General features: G+C 34.1%; 1 protein-coding gene across 1 annotated transcript; it reads right to left on the bottom strand.

The window, feature by feature from the left end:
- Positions 1–3,393: 3,393 nt before the first annotated feature.
- Positions 3,394–4,567, bottom strand: LOC106126609 (uncharacterized). The gene has a single exon (XM_013324340.1). The coding sequence runs from the start codon at positions 4,272–4,274 to the stop codon at positions 3,852–3,854; it is 423 nt and encodes a 140-aa protein (XP_013179794.1). The 5' UTR covers positions 4,275–4,567; the 3' UTR covers positions 3,394–3,851.
- Between the last annotated feature and the right edge of the window lie 10,057 nt (positions 4,568–14,624).

The raw sequence follows: 14,624 nt of genomic DNA, 5'->3' as shown, positions 1-14,624 counted from the left end.
ATGACAGCTGATAGAAATATATTGCAAGTACTAGTAAATACTGAGTTGGCACGGACGAGATGGTATGTTGGTACGTATGTCGTTATTTAAATACCAAAGATTCAAATCTAATTAAAAACTATTCCTTCATGAAATCGAGACAAGGGAAATATCCGCGGCAAGAGAAATGTCCATTGAATTCAAAAGTCAAACGGATAAACTACAGATTGTGTTTGAGTTCGCGGATCCGATGTTGGTGTTTGAGTTGACTCGCTATACTGGAAGTAGTTGGCAAACAGGATGACTCCAGTAAGTCGATTACTGGACTACGTTCGGAAGGATTAATGAACTAATTCTAGATATAACGTTGGCTACATAAGGGACGTCTCACACGGACAAGTTGAATCTGGCGCTGTCGATTGCTTGGAGTTATCCGTGTACGGCAGCCCTGACAGTTTACTATAAAGCCACGGTCCACTTAATTAAAAGCCAAAACCTAGTAATGCTTATTCTAGTGTAAGCTCGACTACCAAAATTTTACTTTGGTTAAATTTAAACTAACAATATTAAATCTGATTCATTAATTACATTTAAGTTATAAATAAGTAACAAAAAGAAACAAATTTTAAATTCATACTCGTTCTACTAAAATTTTAAATTACGTAGTAAAATCCACGACAATGTCATTCTCGTTTAAGTTCACAGCGCTGTTCAAAATCGATGCTTATTCAGCCCTCACTAAACCATATGTTAGGGTAAATCACACAAATAGACCCCAGCCGGCTTCCAGATGCACCCCTTCATTATAAATAGCATTCGAAATTGGATTTTAAATCATCGGTAAAAGGATGTTTTTGCAATGGAGTTGAGTTCGGAAGCGATTCTCAAAAAAAAGGAACCATCGATAGAGACCAGGCGGTCTCGCTCGGGCATTTTGTCGACAGTTCCTGTGCGATTAATAGCTCAGTGGTTCGGTAAAGAATTTTTTTGTAAGGAATAAAGGTGTAAAGACGTCGTTTGCGCAAGATTGTACGACACAGGGGCGCCAAGTGCAAGGTGGGTATGCGTTTTTTCTTTTGATTCGATTCGTTCAATAAACAGGATGTTCCTTACAGGTTTCTTTGTGACATGTGCTCTGGAATTTCTATTCACTCATGCGATTTCAATTGTAAACTCATTCTCTACGATTAGGTTTTATTACATTTTTATTTAATATTTTTAGTTTTAAATATAATCTTTTTTTATCACTTTTAATGTTGTATACGTAGTGTTTTGTTGCATAGTTAGATATTTCTCTCTCATGTTTCTGTTATAAAATTTAGAACTTTAAATTTTTAAAATTGTATATTAAATACCTTTCTTGATATTGCTTATTTGTATAAAGATGAATATACACTAGAGTATTTTTTCGAGCATTTCTATGTTATGTAACGTTCTTACGAATGTTATAATACAGATAAAAGAACAGTTACCAAAGCACGTGTGGTTCTTTAAAGGGTAAACCTAGAACATATTATAGATGTCTTTATTCTTGTTACAAGTAAATGCTCTAGTCTATACTCACCTTTAAATAATTATGTCACTGAAAGTAAGTAATAAAATGTGTGTACTGACAGTATAGTCCATTCACTTTATCAAGATACTAGCTGTCGCCTATGATTCCGTCCGTGTGAATACAAATAAAATCTTAATGAATAGCCTATGTGTACTTCCAGACTATGTTCTACATCTGTGCCAAATTTCATCAAGATCGGTTGATCCGTTCCGGAGATACGTTCAAACAAACATCCATACATCGAAACATTCGCATTTATAATATTAGTAAGATAACAATACCGCTCTATATCCTTTATATCCAATTCTAAGAACAACATTTATAAGCTTTTATAACATTCAAACCAATTCTTAGGAAAACCTCTTAGAAAAGTAAATGTTTCTAGTCGTTATCAAAGGAAAGATATGAAAATATAAATCTAATCAAAGTTAACATAAACGGTTTTTATGTCTTATTATATCAATACTATTAAAGTATCTTGTTTCTCTTACTTTCTCTATTTGTGTGTCGAATTTTCAATCATAAGGGTTATGATCTCTTTTTGTGATCTTACTTATTACTAATATTATAAATGCGAATGTTTGCATGGGTGGATAGATGGATGTTTGTTTGAAAGTATCTACGTAACGGCTGTATAGATCTTGTTGAAATTTAATATAGATGTAGAACACAGCCTGGAAGAACACATAGGCTACAAAGTTTTTTTTCCGCGCGGACGGATTATTACACCTTTTTAAACAGAAATCCAGATTCTAGATCGTAACATAATTTGTCTATGTCTAAAACAAAATTTAAACATTAATTCCAGGATGATCCCTGAATTAACGATAAACAACGAGGATGAACTTCCGAAGCCGATTATACTGACGGCGGAGGAATTCCACAAAATGCTGCTAAATTCATTTCAAAAGGATTGCAATCTAAGCGAAAGATGGACGAACGAAGAAATAAGAAAAATATTACTGGAATATGCTTACAGAGGTAGTAATATAACATATAATATACATACGTCACAATAATATAATATATAGACGAATTAGTATATAATCAGTACGTAGTACCAGTATCACTATGTATTTCAAAATTATAAAGTAAACAGATTTTTTTTTAATTTGTTTACTTGTAATGAAAACAAATAAATACTCAGCTATATTAAGCGACTGTAAAGGAATAATTTCCTTAAATTGAAGTTAAATAGAATTAATTTTCCTAAAAACAAAAGAGCAATGAATGATTTAAGTAATTGCTTACTTAAATGTAACTTAGTTAATTTGAATTAATTATTGTAGTTAAAAAAATACTTACCAAAGAGATTTTAGTTATTAATATTAATTATTGTAGTTATTATATTTACATATAAATAAAATTTGAGTGTCGGTATGTAATGTAAAAGAAATATATATTTCGTCAACATATTTGTGTAGCTGATATGTAAAAAGCAATTTTTAAAATGTTTGTCTGTCGGTCTGCAAGGTTAAGAAAATAAAATAGAACATATTTTTCCAATAACCATTTGAACGAAATTAATAAGAGACGAGAAAAATCAAACAACGAATTAATTATATGATTTTTATTTTTTATATGTACACATAAAAACATTCAGAGTAAAATTTATAAGAATTACTATGAAGACATTTACCAAAGTTTTTTTCTAGTCTGGATACATAGAATAATGTTAATTTATAAATAGGAATGATTTTTATTATTGATGAAATCGTACTTTGGAAATAGAAACACAATAAAGAAATAATTTTGTGATGTTATAAATAAAATATACAATTAAATTACAATATTTCCTTTTATTTTTAAATTTAAACCAGTATTTTGACAGAAAAAAATGAAATTTTCACATAAGACAATTAAAATGATTTTACTCGCAACTGAGTTATAAAAGGCATAGAAAATACAATAAGATAATTAACTTCAAATATCACTTATGAGGACATATAAGAGATAATCAGCACAGCAATAATATAAATTAATAAGCCAGGACACAAATTAAACACACTTCTCTACCGGACGACTTTATTTCGTAGTATTATATCAATAGAAGATTTGCTTAACAAATAGTTACATATAATTCGTACGTAAACTTTGACTAGAGACGACTAGAACGGCCAGAATGGCCACTTGTTGCGTGATTCGCAACGGTACCTTATACTAGAATAATATAAACCACCAGAGCCTCAGTTGTGGGAATAAAAAGAGTTCATAGTTGAGAGACACTGAACGACACTTGGCAACACTGAAAGTGGAAACGTTCGGGAAAGGGGCTGGGGGCAGCTTAGGGTCTGGGAGGCTCTGGGCCGAGCAATGCTCAGGCCACCGCCATCTCGTCAATTCCGCGCAGCAGGCGCGAGCGCAGGCGGGCGAACACCGGGTGCTCGATGGGCACGCCGCGGCCGTGCAGGAAGCGCAGCGTCTCTTGTGCGCACACCAGAAAGCCGAGCTGCTCCGGGTCCATGTCCACCGGCACCGAGTCCAGCAACGGGTCTTCGTTCTCGTCGCCAAAAGTATTGTTGTCGGAGTGCCGGTTGTCCGACGAATACTCGTTGTGATCGGCGTTGGCGTCCATCTCGACGGAGCAGATACGGCCGAACAGCCGCATCAGCGCCTGCCGCTTTTCGGCGCTCACCGCGTCATTCATGAGCGGCTCGCTGCGGGATCGCTTGCGGCGTCGCTGTCGCTTCAGCTTGCGGTCAGTTTCAGCCTCCCGATCTCTTCTGCGGTTACTCGTCATCGTCGTAGTTAGCCCGCCGGCGTCGGGATACGGACTGCGAATGGGCCGTGCACAGGGAATTGAAGGGCCGCGATGCGATCGCAACGAGCGCGCGCCGTCTCGCTCGATCGAAGCGTCGGCAGGGGCGCGAGAGCGGGACGGCACGGTCAGCTGCAGTAGGAACAGCTGGGCGAGCAGATGCAGGGCGCGGGGCACGCACGCTTTGTTTGATGAAGTTTATTCGGGAAAATAAAACTGTTAGGCGCGATTGCGCGGGCACGGGGGTGGGGCGAGGCGAGGCACGCGGGGCGAGCGGCCCGGCCGACAGCTGCGCCGCATCTGCCGGGCTCAGGTGAATCCCACTTCGACCTTAAGACGCCGATATGAGCCTGTCAATCTGTTCTCGAAGAGGAAACACAAACAAACACCCCCCGCCTCCGCCCCGCGGACTGCCCCGTGATGACACCGCGGCGGCCTAATTAAAATTTCATTGGCGCACAAAAAGGACCGAGTCATTGCATTTGGGACGTGCTCGTATGTAAACTAATAGCTATCTGCGTAAATTGTAAAAATCAATACTCGGTTTATGTAGTACCGGGAAACGAGCTGTCGAGCTCTAGAGTTGCCTATATCTGTATAACCAGTCCGCTGCTATCGACTTACGTCTATGTCTTAATAATCCGCGCCCAAGTGACAAGCGCTCAACTTATCTCTGACTTCTATTTAAGTTACAAATCGATAAATAAAATATTTGTAATTATATTATTAAACATATATGTTACAAATAGGACCAAATGACACGCAATACCTTTTGAATAAAAAAATAATAATTAAAATCGGACAACTAGGAGCGGAGGCGGAGCGACGAACAAAAATAAAAAACATACAAACGAATTGAGAACCTCCTCCTTTTTGAAGTCTGTTAAAAAGGGATAAAACAGCACAAGATCTTTACTTTGTATGCATTTTAACTGAGATTTAATTTCAAAATATACTAAATACTATTTTGCGATTTATTTAACTTTTAAAATTATTTTTTATATTTAATTTGAAATTATTTTAATTTAAAAAAAATATTTTAATATATTTTTAGTATACACCAAGCACTAGGGAAAGTTTATGACAGGAACGAACTCATAGTGGGTTTCCATTGTTAAGGCATTTGTGCAAGGAAATACTGTTATTATTTATTTAAGAGATAATGAAATTGACAACAGTAAGAAGTATCGACCGTGAAAATATTTTAAATAATTCTAATGGTCAGTACGCTTAAGTCTACGCTTTGGAGATGCAGCAAATACGTTACAAAGGAGTTGCCTCCTACAAATATAGCGTTATATGTTCAACGCGTACACATAGCTGTCTTTGGAAATTGAACCTTAACTCAAAGGAATTAAGTATATTTTATATATGTTGTTATTATTCGATAAAGCCGTTAGTATACAGATCAAAAGCGAATCCTCAGATAATTGTACTATGTCGTACATCAATCAGAGACACGTTTGCGTCTTACAATCAGAGCCTTAACATTCCTAGGTATATATACATACATATATATACATACATATATATGTACATAGCATATTTATATCTTAGCTATTCTTTTGAGCTTTAATGTAAAGGTTTAATGGGACTGAAATTTGATGAAAATTTAATACTTTCATAAGATCAAAGAAAAGTATGGAATGACTGTGTGAAAGAGGATATGCGTAAGAAGGGGGTAGACTCGGATATGACGGCTGATAGAGATGTATGGAGGAGTAGTACATGCTGTGCCGACCCTCGATAGGGATAAGGGCAGGTTGATGATGATAAGATCAAAGAAATATTTTCCTACAACACAAAGGCTAAGTTTTAAGGCACTAAGGAGAATGTGTTCTATGTTCGATATAGTTTTTATTGCTGAATTTATTCTTTTCATTATGGAAACCTAGTTAAAGAATCAATCATGGCACTCTTGCTATGAAAGTGAAACCGGATTTTTATAAGGTTTTAGCATTACCAATCGAGTGTTAAATGAGCTAATGACTATTTTAATTATTCTTACGTAGAGTGTAGACTTTAAAATCCTTTTTGGAAAGACGAAAGGAAACTCTTTGGTAGAAAATGAACGCGTTCTTTGTTTATTTTAAAAATAGAATAACAATCGACATTTCCTTCGTAGCCCCAAGCTACTGTTGTCGCGAATGTTACGGGAAAATAATTCAGTATTGTACTCGTGAATGGTCTAATGAATTTAAAATGCTTAAGGCTACAACAAAGAGATTCATATACATTACATTATAGAGCGGACATTACAAGCACTTTCCTTCATATATTTCACGTAATCGCACATAATTGATTGTGCTGCTATCTGTTGGAAACGACAAACAAAACAAAGGAAACTCTACCAGTAGAGTTTTTTAACGTACAATTTATTTCGTAACTAGCTGTTGCTCGGGATTCCGTTCGCTCGGAATCAAAAAACTTAATTAGTAGCCTATGTGTTTAGCGTGATCCAAGCTGGCGTTCTTGATATATCTTCTAAACATCCATTCAAAAATTTGCATTTATAATATTAGTAAGATACCTCGTGTATTGTCAATGTCTTTCTCTAATTTTAACCTTTACCTTTTAATAAATAAATAAAATGAGTAAGATTAAATAAATTTGGGCCACCAATAAAATAAAACAAAATTTTAAATGAAAGAGATATAAGGTTATAGTACAATGAAATGCTACTTTAGCTTTTGTGTTTTATTTAATAATAAAAAGTTTAAAATGGGTTAGTCAAATCAAGGTCTTTACTGAGGCGGACTCCGGGCAAGCGGTCGCCATAAGGGTCATCGGCTTATTCCTTTGTTCTCAAGCGTTATGCAAATGTAGATGGATACAAGTTCCTTTTGAATACGACTCCCCATCTATCATGGTATTTTATAATCAAAATTAAATGGTATAAAAAATTGAACGGCTTGATCTAGAAGTATTTGCCATATTGGTAAGTTAAACAGCCCGTTAGTTTGAATTTTCATACTAATTCTACACTAAGGTCTTCCCGCAATAATTACATTACATACCGTGGGTTTCTGAGACTAAAATCTCCATTTAAAATACATCGTTATCTCTGTTTTGTAAAAGATAATGACAGGAATGAAGATATGTTTTGAGTAATTTTGGTTTTAGAAACCAACAACGAATGGTATGCCGTAAAGCTCAATAAAATCCAATAACGTTTCATCTTGTCATTGACTAACAAACCATTAAAGCAGTAAAGAGGAAAACAAAGGAAAGCAATACAACGCTTAAATAACATGATGCTCTGTTTGATATAAAGAGAAGCAAATGAACATGTCGTGTCCATTTTTGCCCGTAAACTGAGCCCGAACTCCAAATTGAATTGTACGAAACGTAATTTAAAAAGCATTCTTCTGAAACATGTTGACTGATATACAACGTTATTACGAAAAATTTAATCAAGTAAAAATCGTGTATACAGTTTCGATTCTGATCAAAACGTTTATTTTAATTTATTTATTATGATTTATTTGTTGTTGATGTTTACTAGCTTGTGATGTGAAAAAAACTTTTGTAATTGCTGCCAGTAAAAAACCAAAACCCATTGGTAGTTTCTGCTTTAACTCTATTCAATCTCTACCACATAATTAACATATACATAATTAAATATATTAAGTAACATAGCAATATTGAAACGTAATTTCTAGCCGTATGAATGTTAATAATATTCCAAATACGAATGTTTAGATGGATGAATGAATGTTAAAAGGTATCGCTTGAACAACGGATCTTGTTTAAATTTCGCACAGATGGAGAATATAGCCTGGAAGAACAGATAGGCTACTTAATAAGTGCCGTGTAGTTACAGGCGACAGCTAGTAGCTTATAAATCTAATCGTTCATAAACCAGTTAATTAAAGTTGGGTATAAAGAGTCGGGATGCGCGAGTGGTCCGGTTTATGCAGTAAAGTAACAACTTCGTTGCACTAAATACGAAGTTTGATTAATTCGCTCGCTGCGACGCCCACGGCTTTCGCTATTCCTCTAATGGATGTCTCGTAATATAGCTATATTACGAGACATCCATTCATATAGCTATAAAATATCATTTTCATGCTTCTAAGGAATATTTTTATAAGTTATAAACCAGAAGGAGCTGCTACTCGTTGGAATTTTCACTGCCGATAAACATGGATTGAAATATATATTTATCTATATTAATTTTCTTAAATGAAGCGGGGGTTGATATTGTTTTTTGTGAAGTTATTTGCTTAATGGAAATTTACGAAATTTATCAAGATACGTCGCCGTCCTTTTCTGAACATTTTGCACATATAAATGTTTAATATAGGACACCATAGATCATAGTGAATTGCTTTTGAATTATAATAGTACAAAAAATATTTTTTATAAACATAATTATAAAAACAGTCAAATTAAACATCTTTAAACTTGGCTTAACCTTTAAAATCAAAAGTGCTTCAAAAACGCGCAGTAACATACCACATTTCATACATTTTACTACATTTAAATATGAAACATTCTTCGGACAATTGACTAAAAATGGGACATTCGTTTTCGTTAGCCTTTCAATAGAATCTGGTTCGTTAACTTAGTATTGGGTACTATCGAAATGAAACAGAGTATCCAATTTTTCAATATAAAAGATTTGAAATAAATCAAAAGTCAACAATATAAAATTTAGAATTTGTTCTGGCGAATAAAATCTAGCTTAACATTAAAAGACTTGTGGATAGAAAAAAAACAAAGCTATCAAAAGTTGGTCGTTAAGTTGATTATAGCCTCAATTGTAATGAAATGGTTGTACTATAAAAATTTAAAGAGAATACCTTTTCTCCTTTTTACAATATTTTTACTAGCTGTCGCCCGAGACTCCGTCCGCGCGGGATTAAAAATAGATGTTGGCCGATTCTCAGACCTACTCAATATGCTCACAAAATTTCATGAGAATCGGTCAAGCCGTTTCGGAGGAGTATAGGAACGAAAATTGTAACAAGAGAATTTTATATATAAGATTGACATTTCGCATGGGTATAAATTTCTGCTGAGACTACGCAATGTTGCATTTAAGTTGTGATATAGATAAATGAAAGATAAGAAAATAAAAAAAATCACAGCAACATATCTCATGGGTCGCAAATACGGACGCATCTGCAAATGGGAATGTCTATGGGCAGTAGTCACTTCGCTACTTTGGCGAATCTAAGTGGCAGAGACTGTGCCTCATTAAGTAAATAAGTTTAGATAGATTTACGGATTTGTACTTTATTTCGGTCCTCTTTCCTTTTATGGATTTCTAGTAAAGCCTTAAGTATCATTAATTCGAGCCAAATTACAATTAGAAGATTTTCCATCAACATTCTTGGATTTAATATTAAAATCTATCTTTGTATTTCGTTTATTAATCTTTATAAAACATGGATTAATGTTTAATACGACCATATTCTACGTATCAATACATTAATTAAAAGAGGAAATACGAGTATTTGGAAAGCGTGGGATGAATACGGAAAATGTAAAGGCGGAATCGGTTCACTATGTAATTAATTTTTGGTCAGATTCCGTTGAAATTTATTTTCATAGACAGAATATAACGCTGTTATTACGTGAAGCATTTTTTTAAAATAAAAATAACGTAAATAAAAATATTAATAACGTAATAACAAATCTTTTGATTATGAATGGCGAAATGACGAATGCATCTTTACTTCAAAGTATATTCTTTATTTGAATACGATATTTGTATGTATATCTTAATCACAAAGAAAAGAGAGCGTATTCTTCAGCAGAGAGTCAGCCAAAGTTAAAGTCCACAGAAATGAAACGTGGTATTTACTTGAAACGATATTAAAATATATAAACTACTAGCTTTTGCCTATTACTTCGTCTGCGCAGAATTTAAACAAGGATGAAAAGTATCTTATGTGGTACTTATTTATTTATGTATTACTCGATACTATGTTCTAGATCTGTGCGAAACTTCAATAAGATGTGTTGATTGTTGCAGGGTTATTAAGTAAACATGTAAATAAAACGTATCCGACGGAAACTATACACTATTCCGGGATCAAAGGTTGCCTATGCGTTCCTCCAGACTGTGTTCAACATTTATACCAAATCTCATCGAGATACATGCAGCTGTTCTGGAAATACCATCTAACAAACATCCATCTAATATAAATATTACTAGTTGTCGCCCGTGACTACGTCCGCGCGGAATTGTAAAAAAAAATTAAATGAGTAGCTTATGTGTTTTTCCAGACTATGCTCTACATCTGTGCCAAATTTCATCAAGGTCTTTTGAGCCGTTATGGAGATACCTTCAAAAACATCCATCCATCCACCTAAACATTCGCATTTATAATATTAGTAACAAGTAGAATTAGTAAGATAAATAAGATAGTAAGAAGTAAGACCTGTTTTCCGAGAACGTTATCTAATTCAAAATGTAAGAGACGTGGAAATAAAATTATAACTGCAACTTAATTGAATCTGTCTACAATTTCCCGGTTGGCTTTAATCTAGCGACGCTGTTCGACATCTAGAAGAAAATTATTTCCAGGAAGTTGACTGGGAAGCGATTTTTATGAGAAGAAAAGTGACGATTCAGATTTCATAGGATCGTTACTAATAATATTATACTTAGATTTGTTTTAATTGTATTATAGAAAAAAAACGAGAAAGTAATATTTGACTTTTGAAATGACCACGCAATATCTACTTTAACTTTCTTATAATCTAAATGCAAATGTTAAATGGATGGATGGACGGATGGATGAATTAATGGTTATTTGTAAGAAGGTATCTCCAGAACGGCCCAACGGATCTTGATGAAATTTGGCATGGATGTAAAACATAGTCCTGGAAGGACACATAGACTAATTAAGATTTTTTTTTAATTGCGTGCGGATGCAGTCGCAGGTTACAGCTAGTATGACAATAAAAATAACTAAATAATAAATTCATAGGCCATACTGCACTTTTTAACATCCTGTAGATAAATTGAAGACTTTACCGTATTGGACTTTCTAACCATGAGATGTATCAGTTTTACATTTTTCCTTTACTTTTATCCCACGATATGTTCGTACGTGCTCTGGTTGAGATTTGATTTTAATTATGTTTAAAATACATGTATACGTATACTATTATTTTTTTATATTATTTTTCAGTTTTTCAAAATCAAATATGCTGTTTTTAACGTACAATTTTATTCATTTATACAAAATCCAATGTAAAATATTTAATACAGGCTGTAGGCCTTTAAGTTTTATCCTTAATGGTATATTTACAAATTGTTATCCATTATTCTTATAAATTATTCTTCAGAAGCTTTTTAAGTTACTAACTGAGGACTCTCAAAGCGACTTTGAGAATATTACGATCTTTCGTGAAGCGTCCCTTATGAATTGTACTTGACTCTGTAGGTAAGATTTCGGAGAATCTGTAACATAGTCTTTATTTTAGTAAATTAGACGTCTTTTATTTTAATGCTTTCAAAATAGTTAACATCTTATATGTAGTAATTAAAACTACCTCAATTAAGACTGATAAACGTGTTTTTTTTCAGAACCATGAAAAATTTAGTAATTGATACTGGCTACTAGTACATTGTTTCAGTTTTTTTAGCCTAAACATATGTCAACCCTTTTATCCCACGCTGATATTTATTACCAGAAATCATTATTGAAATATGAAGGTGTCCGAAATACTATTTTGACAATTATATAGCAAACTAGTTGACTCCCGCGACTCTGTTCTCGCAGAATAAAAAAAAAGTTAATTAGTAACCTATGTGTTCTTCCCGTCTATGTTCTAAATCTATGTCAAATTTCAGCGAGATCCATGCAGCCGTACTGGAGTCTAGAGACTACCTTCAAACATCCATCCATCCATCTAAACATTTGCATTTATAATATACATTTATTTATCACATTTCTAATATAATACATTTCATATAAAAAAAAATATATACAAAACATATTATATTAAAAAGAGAACACCACCGGCTGCGGAATCCCATGACTCAAACAACCAGTGGTCAGGGCTGCAGAGACAGGAACCTTCTCACGATGCGCGCGGTTTCTAGGATAACTGCCTTTTGTATCGGGCCCTTAATCCAACTGTTTAGCGAGGGCTTCTTGAGATGTTGGTCGAAGCTCTTCGCTATCAGTCCATTTACCGATACGACTATCGGAATAATGGTAGTCGATTTCATACGCCACATGGCGGTAACCTCGTGAGCCAAATCAAGGTATTTTAACACTTTTTCCTTTTCAGCTTTCACGAGATTCTCGTAGTGTGGAATAGTGACATCGACTAACATTACACAACTCTCAGACCGGTCTATTATTACTATATAGGGCCTATTGGCAGCAATAGTCCTATCCGTAATAATAGATCGATCCCAGTAGAGCGTGATATCGCTATTTTCCAGAACGGGTGAAGGTTGGTACTGGTAATACGGTACCTCAGCATCCACAAAGGCATATTTAAGGGCAAGTTGCTGGTGGATGATCTTGGCCACTTGGTTGTGCCTAAGCAAGTATGCACCGTCCGCAAGCCGAGAACAGCCGGAAACGATATGCCTAATGGACTCACCTGGACGACGACATGCCCGACAAATGTCAATCGTACTATCCTTTAGGATATATTTTCGGTAATTGTTCGTTACGATGACTTCGTCCATAATTGCAAAGACAAAACCTTCAGTTTCCCCAAAGAGGTTGCTGAAGCGCAGCCAAGCCACGGAAGATAATTGGTCCACATCAGGCCCAGTTAAGGCTCGATGGAAGCATTTATAATATTACTAAGATACTATTTTATAATAGCGTTTAATTCCATATTATAAATAACTGGCGATCAAAGGGTTAAAATATGTGTATAACTAGCAGTATTAACTAACTAACTAAGAGTATTTGTTGGAGTAATGCAGAAAGACTTTATTACAACGTCACATTTAACTTACATAAATGACTGCTCGATTTCAAAGCACAGTCTCAAGAAAGCTAATTTAATAAAGTTCCAAGTAAGTCCTCTGACAAATGAATAGCCATTCCACTGATGTATCCAGTTTCTGAGAAATTCATTTAGAATTGTTAAATTAATGGAAAGCTTATTTGTCATGTTTATCGGTTTTTATAACATTTTAAAATCGTAAAGTAGAAATAATATTAAACAAATAATCAAAAATTACAATTTTAATGCCGGAAATTTGTGTTAAAACATATGACAATCGAATATGTTCTTTGTTACCGAAATGTTTTTGTAGAAAAACCTTTACGTTATACATTTTCTAGTTAATAATTTAGTCGGAATGGGTAAAAGGTACACTTAAAATAAATGTAATTTAGGTTAGTATAAAAGTGGTTAATTTATTCAACATCTATTGCGGATTACTGAAATAAATTTCCACTGGTAACATTGCTAACTTGAACAATTTGTACAAGTGGCGTTTTGCGTTTTGAACTCTACCATTGTAGTTCTCACATAGACCGCTAGATGGCAACTTTATTTATTTTCTCGATTCCTTTTTTAATTTAATTTTTTGCTGCAAACACCACGAGCTTTAAAGCTCACACTAAGAAACTATACCTACGTACCAACGGTAAGCCGTTGGTTTCTGAAACCAAAATAAAATATATCGCCATCCCAGTCATTTATCTTTGACAAAACAAAAACAAAAATATCTTTTAAACGAGGAATTTGGTCTCAGAAACCTACAGTCACTCTTTCATATTTTTATTTATTCTATTAATAAATGTCCTCGATAGAAAAGTAAATAAAGTTATGTATTTGCTATGTGCACTGAGAAGCTGTCTTAATACCATAAGATATATAAGACTTAAGAGAAAAGTCGACGTAAAATTGCACTTAGTCATAAATTAAGCTGTAAAATACTGCAATAAATTTTTACTTAACATAATATAACCAGTTCACGTATTATCAGAATAAAATAGAGCTCTTTATAATCTTACTAATATAAATGCAATGATTAGATGGATGCATGTTTCTTTGAAGATATCTCTAGTAGTAGTATAGAATATAGTCTGGAAGAACAGATAGGCCAGGCCACTAATTGAGTTTTTCTTCTTTCCGCGCGGACGGAAACGCAGGCGACAGCTAGTAATTGTAATAAAATAGGGATCCATTTTGAATTACTTAATCCTAAAATATCTTACTAATATTATAAATGCGAAAGTTTAGATGAATGGATGGATGTTTGTTTGAATGTACAGTCAGCGTCATATAGATCGTCACAGACAAGATATGCAAATATATAGGTACATCAAAAGTAATCAATTATATCGGTACAACAAAAGTCTTCAAAATAATAGATACATTCACCCTGCTCAA

This window comes from Papilio xuthus, unplaced genomic scaffold (assembly GCF_000836235.2).
Source record: "Papilio xuthus unplaced genomic scaffold, Pxut_1.1 DF824992.1, whole genome shotgun sequence".
Classification (NCBI taxonomy): domain Eukaryota; kingdom Metazoa; phylum Arthropoda; class Insecta; order Lepidoptera; family Papilionidae; genus Papilio; species Papilio xuthus.
This window is presented reverse-complemented; position numbering and strand designations above follow the sequence as displayed.